The sequence below is a fragment of the Myotis nattereri genome (assembly GCF_964212035.1).
Source record: "Myotis nattereri genome assembly, chromosome: 5".
Classification (NCBI taxonomy): domain Eukaryota; kingdom Metazoa; phylum Chordata; class Mammalia; order Chiroptera; family Vespertilionidae; genus Myotis; species Myotis nattereri.
In genome coordinates, this window is record NC_138080.1 from 20207941 (window position 1) to 20218615 (window position 10675).

Below are 10675 nucleotides of genomic sequence, written 5' to 3' on the forward strand. Positions count from 1 at the left end.
CGGCGCTGGTGGGGGATCGAGAGGCACCGGAGGTCGTTCCCGGCGGCAGGAGCCATGGAGATGCCGCTGCCACCCGACGGTGAGGCCCAGCGCGAGTTTAGGGACCGTTTCTCTCTCCCCCGGATCCCCTGTTGGCCTACCCCGCCTCCTGAGGTCCCCGGGCCTAGGAGGGGGCGGGGCTCGGCCTCCCGGGTTCGCCTGCGGCCTCTCCCGCGGGTCTCCGCATTCCCGGCGCGCTTGTGGCCCCTACCAGGACCCGTACAAGGGCGGCCTCTGCGGGGCCCACCCCTAGAGATCCCGACCTGGCGGACGGCGGCTGGTGCGCCGGGGCCCCCGGATTTGGGCGGTCCTCGCTGACGCCCCGCGTGGCCTTTTCTCCGTTCTCCAGACCAGGAGCTTCGAAATGTCATCGACAAACTGGCCCAGTTCGTGGCTCGCAACGGGCCCGAGTTTGAGAAGATGACGATGGAGAAGCAGAAGGACAACCCCAAATTCTCGTTTCTGTTCGGAGGCGACTTCTACAGTTACTACAAGTGCAAGCTAGCGCTGGAACAGCAGCAGCGTGAGTCCTCTCCAGCTCTGGTCGCACCCTGGAGCGATTTCTTTCTCTGATGCCTGTGCAGGCTCTGCCACACACCGCCTTCTTTTGGGTCGCGTGCTCTTTCAAATTGTGGGCGCTAGGCCTTCACGATCCCTTCCGTTGCGCCCAGGCCTGCAGCAAGTGGTTGCTGGGTCCGAGTGTAATGGGGAAGGAGGTTATGGATCCACCTTCTGGGCTCGAGATCAGGGATTTTTCTATTGTTTTCGTAAACGTGATGACTGGGGTCAGCAGAAGTAGTGATTGCTTCAGTGTTTTCCAGGAAGGCAGTGATAGAGGCTGGACTGGGACTCTGTTTTGAGCCACTGTTCCGCTCCCCTTGTGGGCTCTTCCTGGGTCCAGCAAGGTTTTTGTGCATTTCAGTTGCTTACAGTCCAAATCAAAAAGTATTGTCCCATTGGGTTTTAGTTCTTTGCAGAGGTTTACAGTGTTCCCTGAGTTGGACATCAGGATTCTGGTCCTGCCCTCAGAGGATTTAAGATGGAGTTAGAAACCACAGCTGGCCTTTCAATAACAAATAGCCTCCAGGTGGTAAGGTCCTACATCAGTTTTGTCCAGTAATGATTACCTAGCTTCTGAATACATTGGAATGAGTAGAGGATTGCTCAAATTGATGGGCATTGAAAGCTGAATGTTCCCTGGACTACAAGCACCAGACTTTGTTTTGGGTCATTCTTGTGCCCTAATACATAGTACACAGTAGCGTTCAACAAAGAATTTGTAAGAAACTGCTAAGGTGCAATTGCTTGAACAAGCTTGGTGTGTTTGGGTTTCCGTGGAAGAAACCATGAGAGGCCCAGCACGGCTGGAGCACAGAACATGTGTGGAGGAGGGAAGCATTTGGTCTGGAGTGGAAATGCCAGGGGAATGTTGGGGTTTTCACCCTCAGTTCAGGGGTTCTTGTGCATAGTTATAGTTGAGATGGGGGTGAGGGAGATCAGCTTCCTGAAATTGTAGGCAAAATGTTGTGTGTGCTTACATGTCCCTGGAGCAGTTACTCCGTAGCCCCTGCACACCAGTTTAAAACCCCTGCTACAGAAAGTGTGAAGTCACAAGAGAGTTTGAAACAAAGGAGTGATGGGTCAGGTTCGTATGGCCAGTGTGGCAAAGCTGGAGGGAGCAGGAGTGGAGGCTGGAACTAGTGAGGCCAGCAGGGAGTGAACAGGAGCATTTGATGGTAAGATCTGAATTAGATCAGTGGGTTGAGCCTGAGGGACTCAGCCTGGGGGGGTTCCTGGGGTTAAGGGGTCGAATCCATGAACTAGGGCACCAGATGGATATTTTTGACAGGTAGGGGGGACAAGGGGAGGACAGTGCTTTGACTGGAGTGACCAGGAGTGAGAGCTGCTTCCCTTGCAAGGGGAGCTCACTCACCCTGCCCTGTGGGGTTAGAAATCCAGGTCTGCTTGCGGACTTGGTGCCATAACCCAGGAAGGAAGGGTGCTTTTAGCAGGGGAAGATTGGGGCTCATGAAGTGTATTGTGCAGGTAACAATATCTAGCTGTGATTGAAGAATGCGTAGAGTTAGCCAGATGGGAACTGGAGGAAAGTGTTCAGGCAGAGGAAACTGCCTTAGGAGGGACTAGGGAATGGAGGGGACAATAGCTCAAGGTGGCTGAAGCCCGGAGAAGGAGGGGTTCTTAGAGTGGCTCAAAGTGAGGGTGCAGAGTAGGGAGGGCTGGCTTGCCAAGGACCTAGGAGCTTTGGGGTCTCTTGAAGGGTTGGTTTCAGGTCTGTGTTGTGGAGCAGGGTTAGTCATTGTAAGGACTGGAGCCCAGAACTGTTCTAGAATGGCGTTTTGCAAACTCTGTTGAAGGACCAGTTTTTGTTTTTTTAAAAATTCTGTTGTAGAGAATATACCTTTGCAAAATAGAGTAAAAATGTGAGCCATAAAAGCGCCAAGTGCTTCTTCACCATTTCTGTATTTGTGTAATCTTTCACCTGACTGCTCCTCAGACCACACTTTGAGCAGCGTCACTCTATTGCCATGTGGAGGGGACCGGACTGGACTCGGAGACCAGTTTCAAGGGTGATGCAGGTGACAGCAGAGTTGTGGCAGTGACAGCAGGAACACAAACAGACCAGAATGTGATCTAGGAAGCTGATGACAGCACGGGTTAACTTGTCAGTGTGAGGTGCAAAGGAAAGACGGGGGTTTGTGCCTTCTAGGCTCTGGCTTGGGTATATGGGCATAGCCATGCCAGCCACAGAGATCAGGAGTAGGGCTTGGTGGGTGGAGCATGGGGCAAGAGGATATACATGCCCGTGGAAAGCTATGGGCTGTTCGAGCTGTAATTAGGTCCAGAGCTCAAGGAATCCCAGGTGAACATGATAGAGTTAGGAATTACGGTATGCTGATTGTAGGGGTTTCAGAGAGAAGACAGCCCTGGCATCCCAGCAGTTAAGGGTCAGAGAGAAAGAGGAAGGGGCCACACGGACTGAGTGAGACGGGCCTGTGACAGGGCCATCAGGCTGAATAAGGATGTCCCCCAGGGCTGTGGGGATAGGGGTTGGGATGGGTGAACAGAGCCGGACTTTCCCTGGGCAAGTAAGATAAAGGAGAGATGAATTGAAACGGAATCTTGGCTGTGAAATTGTTGAGATGAGGGGCATGCAATTAAGGGAAAGTTTTTAAAGACAGAGACAGGTATATTTTGGGGCTGCTGGGAAGAAGCCAGAAAGAGGGAGAAAATGAAGAAATGAGAGCGAGAGAACAGATTTGCTGAAGAAATGTCTCTGGGAAGTGGAGGAGGATATCCCCGAGGGTGTCAACACCAGAAGGCTCAACCAGATCTAAGAAGTGACTGAGTGTCCCGAGATGGGCCCTGGACATCACCATCTGTTCTGTCTGCCTATCTTTGTCCAAAGGCCAGGTCCCCTTGGGATGGGACTCAGCAGGGTTCCAGCAGTGGGTGGTCATGTTCAGACCAGACAAGACCCAGTAGCTGATGGGGAGACCATTTTGTTCAGCGACCCTTCCCAGCAGAACCCCCCACATCCCACCACCCAAATGTCTGTCTCTTCTCATCTGGCCACATTCGGGCACACACCCACCTGGCCCAGTCTCCTACCGGTAGGATGGTCGTCTCACCCTGGCTCAACCTCGATTGACTCCGAGGAGTGCCTTTCCCCAAACAGAGTCAGGATAAGGAAATCAAGGGGCACGTGGTGATGGGCCACAGCATGTGCTCAGGGGTGCTGCCTGCTCCTATTTTGGGCTCCCTGGCTGGGCGTCAGGTGGCTCTGATGACCTGAAAGTAAAGAGTATATTAGGGGATGGTAGCAGAGAGATGCTCGTGGGGGCAGAGCTTTGGCCTGGGTTTAGCTTCAGTTTAGGCCTTGGTAAGGAGGGGAGGGTGAAGGGGGATGGGCTCTAGCTTGGTCTGTGCCAGAGGACACTGGGCAAGACAGACAGTGTTGGAAGGAGTGGCAGGGTTACAGTCCTGAGATCTCCAAGGAGAGGACTGGTACAAAGGTGGAAGGTGGTGGGTGGGACAGGGGAAAGGGGCTGGTTCTAGGCTCTGGGGGAATGAGAGGGGTGGGAGAGCCAGGCTGAGCGTGAGTGGAGCCTGGCAGACTTCGGTGGTGGTGTGGCAGAGGCAGGGAGTGTGGCTGCAGCACAGTGCAGAAGTCCTCTTGTGGATGGTAAGTGTAGAGAGGGGAGCCCCTATGGCTGAGGGCTGCCCAAGAGGCAGCCAAGGAGACACCTAGACCCCAGCCACCTTCTCACTGGGGCACCTTTTCTCCTCTTCTGCCAGTCATCTGCAAGCAGCAGGCCCCAGAGCTGGAGCCAGCCGCAGCGCTGCCACCCCTCACACAGCCCCCGTTAGCCCCTGCTGCACCCATCCCACCCTCCCAGGGAGCCCCGTCAATGGATGAGCTCATCCAGCAGAGCCAGTGGAACCTGCAGCAGCAGGAGCAGCACCTGCTTGCCCTCAGACAGGTATGGGGCCTGTTCCTCCTCTTCCCTCCCACTCCCATCAGCCCTGAGTAGGCCTAGGGCCCTCCCCTTTCCCCTTTTTGTCCTCAGGTGGTCTCTGGAGCTCACCCCTGTGCCTCAGTTTTTGCATCTGTACATTGGGACTCACAAATAGCTATCAGGAGGACCCATTACCAAGCATCAGTGCTGTGGACAGTGCTGCCACTACCCATGGCGTGTTTAGCCCAGTCCCTCTGGACAGAGGTTACTTCTCATTCCAGTGAAATCATTACCCAAGCTGTTTACTGGAGTGGACACCTATGAGTGGGACTACACGTTAGAAATTGTGTAACAGAATACCGTGTGGCCTTTGGTGCCATTGGCACCAGTTCGTGCTAGCCAGGTCACTCCAAGTTGTTGAGGGAAGGACCCTTCTGTCCTGATCCATTACAGTTCTAATACTTTTTGCCAAATATAGTATGATGAATCACATGGAAAATGAGATGAATAAAAAAAAATAAGGCATCTGAAACACCAGCCCCTGTTTTCTTACTATATTTAAGATCACTGTCATATTGCTGACAACAAAACATGCCAGATCACTCACCCTCAGTTTCTGGCTGGAGCCTCTCATAGGATGGGTGGTCCAGCCTCAGCCAGCCCTGATCGGACTGCCTGTCCCCACAGAAGTCCCAGATTTCAGCAGTCTCTCAGTTTGCCAGTCTATCCTGTTTTAATTTTCCATTCCTTGGTTGCTCTCCTTTCTCCTGACCAGTGACCTTTCATAAGCCCTCTCTGTGCTATCTGTCCACTTTGTTTTTGTGTTTAACTAGCCTGCAGAGGTCCCCTGTTCCTCCGGGTCTTAATCATTCCATCTGTCACCTGGGGTAGGGCTGGACATTGTCTTTCCCTCCGTCTCATCTTGCTCTAACCCAGTGATGGTGAGCCTTTTGAGCTCGGCGTGCTAGCATTTTGAAAAACCCTAACTTAACTCTGGTGCCGTCACATACAGAAATTTTTTGATATTTGCAATCATAGTAAAACAAAGACTTATATTTTTGATATTTATTTTATATATTTAAATGCCATTTAACAAAGAAAAATCAACCAAAAAAATGAGTTCGCGTGTCATAGGTTCTCCATCACTGCTCTAACCTCTGCCTGCCGTGGCCGTGACTGCTCCTGTGGGTGTGAGGCTGTGGATGTGAGGGACAGGGCCTTCTGCTGCTGTGGTGGGACATTGATGGGCAGTCTTGGTCCCGCCTGGCCTCCCAGGAGCAGGTGACGGCGGCCGTGGCCCATGCCGTAGAGCAGCAGATGCAGAAGCTCCTGGAGGAGACCCAGCTGGACATGAACGAGTTTGACAACCTGCTGCAGCCGATCATTGACACGTGCACCAAAGATGCCATCTCGGTGAGGGCAGTGGGGCCGGGTGGGCTCAGTGCTCCCAGAACCTAGTGCTCCTGACAGGTGAGAGCCCACCAAAGCCTCTGGGCCAGGGCTGCCGTAGCGATGCCCCATCTACTCTTGCCCTTCCCCCTTGAGCACCTCCAAGAGAAGGGGAAGGCAGGCAGAGGCTGCAGCATGTGGCCGAGCCCTTGGGCACCACACCCTCGGCTGTGCCCTGACCTCCCTGGGCACCTGCCCAGGCTCTGGCTGGGGGAGCCCAACTCTGCTCACCCATTGCTCTGTCTGTTGCAGGCCGGGAAGAACTGGATGTTCAGCAACGCGAAGTCCCCTCCGCACTGTGAGCTAATGGCAGGCCACCTCCGGAACCGCATCACAGCTGATGGGGCGCACTTTGAGCTGCGGCTGCACCTCATCTACCTGATCAATGACGTGCTGCACCACTGGTAAGGGCCCCTCGGGCCCCGCTTGCCTTCCCTCTTCTTCTGGCCCCTCTGTGGCCACTGCTCTTCACTCAGTAACGTGGCGAGTCTCAGGATGTGGGTCATTTGTCCAGAGACCCTGGGAGAGGGTCATCTATGCCACAAGCTCCTCCTCTTCCCGCCTCCACCCCCACCCCCCCACCCCCCCCACACACACACCTCAGCCTATCCCTGGATCCTCATCCCCACCTCACCTAGGGCCACAGTTCCTTCACTCCTCACTCAGGGCAAATTCTGGTATCTTTCGGTATCTCTCTGTTGGCTGTCAGCTCCGCGTCAGTGACACACATTACACACCCTCAGTCAGCTGACTCTGCCCTGCTTCAGGGTCCTTGGTGATGGGTTCCCCTTGCGGGCCCTATGTCCCAGCCCACCGAGACAAATCCCCACCCCCACAGCCCTCCCCAGGCCAGTGGTTACATCTGCACTGCCTTTTGGGGGCCTTATGACAAAGGTTAACTTAAGGAACCAGATGCCTGGGCCAAGACAGGCCCCAGGAGGAGACAGGCTGAAGGAAGCAGTGCTAGTAAGGCGGTGTGTGGCTGCCATGTTTGGCTTTGAGCTTGGCCAGCTGAAGGGCATGGTGCCCATAAGGGCAGCAGAAACTGACCTGTCCCTCTCAGTCCTTTGCCCTGCCCTGTCTTCCGCCACGCGTATATCCTGGGCCCCTGCCCTCCTCGCACCACACTCAGCCACTCCCGGCATCACCATCCCCTTATTGCGCATGTGGGGAAGTAAGCAGCCGCCTGGGACTTCCCCTGCCTTCCTGCTTTATTCACTCCTCTTCTGACTCCAGGCAGCTCTGCAGAGACAGCCCTGTCCTACCTGTCCTCCGCCTGGACTGCCTCCCTCCCATGACCCACTTCCCTACTCCAGGCACTTGCTCCAGTCTGTGAGCTCTCTCTGTTGAACTTGGTGTTGGGAGGGGTTCCAGCCACTTGCCTCATGCCATCTGGGCTCACTGCCACACTGGGGGCCCCATGCCACCTCAGTGTGTAGCTGCAGGGACCTCCACACCCAGTTATCCTCAGAGTGCCCCCCGAAGGATGTGGGGGCAGGTCCCCAATGCCAGCACACTTGGCACACTCCCTCTGCCTCCTGAAACACGGGGCCCAAGTCGGGTTTTTGTGCACGTGGGATCACAGTGCTGAGCAAGACCACATAGACAAGGCCCTGAGCCCACAGCAGCTCTAGCCTGTCCTTTGTGGACATTGGGATTCTCACAGGCTCTGTGTCCATCATGCCAGGAGGGAAGGATGATTTTCTAACAAGGAGATCAGAGTGACAGGCATTGCTCTGCAGGTCCCCACCCTGTGTTTTCCCTCCTCCCACTGCTGTCCATCAGTGGGGCCCGAGTGCCAGCACAGATCCTGTGGGGAGCCCAGCCCTCGTCCCAGCCGGGTTGGGGGCCCGTTCCCTGAGAAGGCAGAGGGTGCTATGGCTGGAGCCACGATGGTAACGGGCGCGTGGCCGGGTCCCGCCCCAGGGCCCTGACGCGCGGAAGGTCTCTCCCTCACAGCCAGCGCAAGCAGGCCAGGGAGCTGCTGGCCGCCCTGCAGAAGGTTGTGGTGCCCATCTACTGCACCAGCTTCTTGGCCGTGGAGGAGGACAAGCAGCAAAAGATTGCCCGGGTACGTGGCGCAGCCTGGAGGGTAGAGTAAGGTGGGTAGGGGGTGGGGCAAGCTGTTTCTCCCTGACTTGATTGCTCATCCTCCCACGTCCAGCTCCTGCAGCTCTGGGAGAAGAACGGCTACTTTGACGACTCCATCATCCAGCAGTTGCAGAGCCCGGCCCTGGGGCTCGGCCAGTACCAGGTGAGTGCCACCACCTCCCGAACTACACGCGGGGCCAGGGTGACACCACCCAGCAGCTTCCAGAAGTCGGGGCCCAGCCGATGGAATGGTGGCCTCAGAACCCAGATGGCATTTTCTAAACTGGGCGCCCTGGTGGGCCTCTAGTGAGTGTTGAAGGCCGGGGTCTGAGCAGCACCCTTGGGGGGCCCTGTCCCGTGCACAGGAAGGAGGGACCCCTCCCAGGGAGGCTTCCTGGTGCGCTTGTGACCGAGTTTCCCAATGTAGGCCCTGTTCTCAGGGTGTCATTGGCTTGTTTGCACTGGTCCTCCAGGCCCGCATTCACACAATGGGAAGGTGAGGAGACTCCAGGTAGTCTAGGCTGCTGTGGCCCTCACCTTGTGCAGTCAGTGCTCCCCGTACACGTGTCTGCCTTTGCCCAGGGGAGGGGCACAGGGCAGGGAGGGTCTTCTTGGTTCCCTCTACCATGGTACCAGCATCATTGCCCTATGCGCAGCTTCTGGAATAAAAAGCACAGCTCACACCCCTTCTCTCAGGCTGGAAGGCCTGGCTGAATGTCAGGAGCTCTGTGCAGGCTGCTTCCCTCGGTGATGGTCCTAAATGCCATCTTCTCCACAGGGTACAGGCTCTCATGCTCAGAAACAAATGAGGAAAGTGCATTTCATACTTTCTCTACATTTTACCCACTTTTTCTTATGTTAAATAAAAATGGACTTGTATTGCTATACAACAGTTAAGGCTAACTGTTTTTTTTCCTCCTGAGTTCAGCTTAGTAAATGTGATAGCTAGTGTTTACTAAGCCGCTACCATTCTAGTCCCTTTCCATGTGTTATATGCTGACTTCTCCCTGAAATCTTCAGAAGTTGGTCCCATTTTGCAGATGAGAAAAATTGAGGCTCAGGGAGGTGGTGACTTATTCAAAGCCAGGCAGCAAGTAAGCACAGCCCATGAGCATGTCTCAGAACATTTGCCAGTGATGTACGTTTAAAGTCTGTGTGCCCTAGGCGGCCACAGCTATCATTGCCTGATTCCATCATCAGGGAATTCTAAACTGCACTGCACATCACCAAGATTTTGGCTAGATAGGTGGTCTGGTTGTCAAGACCAAGTTGATCGGTTTCCATGACGTCACCTGCCAGCTGGGCCTCACCCCGACTTCCCAGGGCTTTCCTAGCATTTGACCCCATGCTGCTCTGGAAGGAGTGGGCCCTGAGGCTCGAGCACTGAGTGCCCCCGCCCTCTTTCTACCAGGCAACGCTTATCAATGAGTACTCCTCAGTGGTCCAGCCAGTGCAGCTGGCCTTCCAGCAGCAGATCCAGACCCTCAAGACGCAGCATGAGGAGTTTGTCAACAGCCTGGCCCAGCAGCAGCAGCAGCAGCAGCAGCAACAGCAGCAGCAGCAGATCCAGATGCCACAAATAGAAGCTGAAGTCAAGGCCACACCACCACCACCTGCCCCACCGCCAGCCCCTACGCCCGCCCCAGCCATCCCGCCCACCACCCAGCCTGGTATGTGGCCCCCCTGCACCCACTCTTGGGGGCTGGTCCCAGCAAGCAGCTTCCCCCAGGAGAAGGGCTCTAGTTTTGGAGTCTCGGGCCAGATTCTAATCAGTTTAAAGCAGCAGGCTAGAGAATTTCACATTTAAACATAATAAAACTTTTACAACTCAATTCTCCTTTATAAACTGTCCCAGAGAACAGGCAAAGAGGAAAGCTGCCCAAATCATTTTCCAAGACCAAGGTAACTTTCTCACCAGTTGGGCAAGGACAGAACAAGAATTACAAATATAATCCATTGTCGCTTCTGAATAAAGATGCAGAAATACTAAACAAAATCTTAGCAAACTAAAACCAGCCAAGTATAAGGATGGTTTAACACTGAAGAAGCCTAATAACGTAACATCAAATGGGAGGAAGTAGGTAATAAAATTCAGCAATGGTAAAAATTCTTCAGCAGACTAAGGTCAGCCTGGTAGAAGCACGGCACTTCCTGCAAAGCTTTCAGAACAGAAGTGTGTGTCCTGCTGCCTTCCCAGCGGTTTTCCTTGGGTCATGAAGTGAGGATTTAGCAGGAAATGAAGCCCAGTCTGGGCTGCCCGGGTGTCCGCTGATGACCGTTTTGGGTGGTACCTCCTGCTGCTGTGGCTTCCACTAACTGCCTTCTTGCCTGGTTCCAGATGACAGCAAGCCTCCCATCCAAATGCCCGGCTCCTCTGAATATGACGCCTCAGGAGGGGTCCAGGACCCTGCAGCCACCGGCCCCCGGGGCCCTGGGCCCCACGACCAGATCCCACCTAACAAACCGCCGTGGTTTGACCAGCCTCACCCCGTTGCTCCTTGGGGTCAACAGCAGGTATTTCTTACCGGGGCAGGTGAGCGTGCTTGGGCCTAACGCGACTGACGGCCAGGGTGGCGGGCAGCCTCTGTAGGTGAGGGGCTTTTAGCCGCTTGCTGGGA

At 54.8% G+C, this 10675-nt stretch overlaps 1 protein-coding gene across 2 annotated transcripts in view; it reads left to right on the forward strand.

Moving 5' to 3' along the window:
* CHERP (calcium homeostasis endoplasmic reticulum protein) overlaps positions 1 to 10675 on the forward strand; it is an 18950-nt gene continuing 8275 nt past the window's right edge. Inside the window, exons 1-9 of one of the 2 annotated variants that reach the window (XM_081093372.1) lie at positions 1 to 79; positions 389 to 562; positions 4357 to 4541; positions 5793 to 5930; positions 6219 to 6370; positions 7926 to 8037; positions 8131 to 8220; positions 9469 to 9727; positions 10396 to 10571. In XM_081093372.1, coding sequence (XP_080949498.1) covers positions 55 to 79; positions 389 to 562; positions 4357 to 4541; positions 5793 to 5930; positions 6219 to 6370; positions 7926 to 8037; positions 8131 to 8220; positions 9469 to 9727; positions 10396 to 10571 — 1311 coding nt within the window. In that variant the 5' untranslated portion in view covers positions 1 to 54. The remainder of the gene's footprint in view (positions 80 to 388; positions 563 to 4356; positions 4542 to 5792; positions 5931 to 6218; positions 6371 to 7925; positions 8038 to 8130; positions 8221 to 9468; positions 9728 to 10395; positions 10572 to 10675) is intronic. The other variant, XM_081093373.1, reaches the window with a different exon arrangement.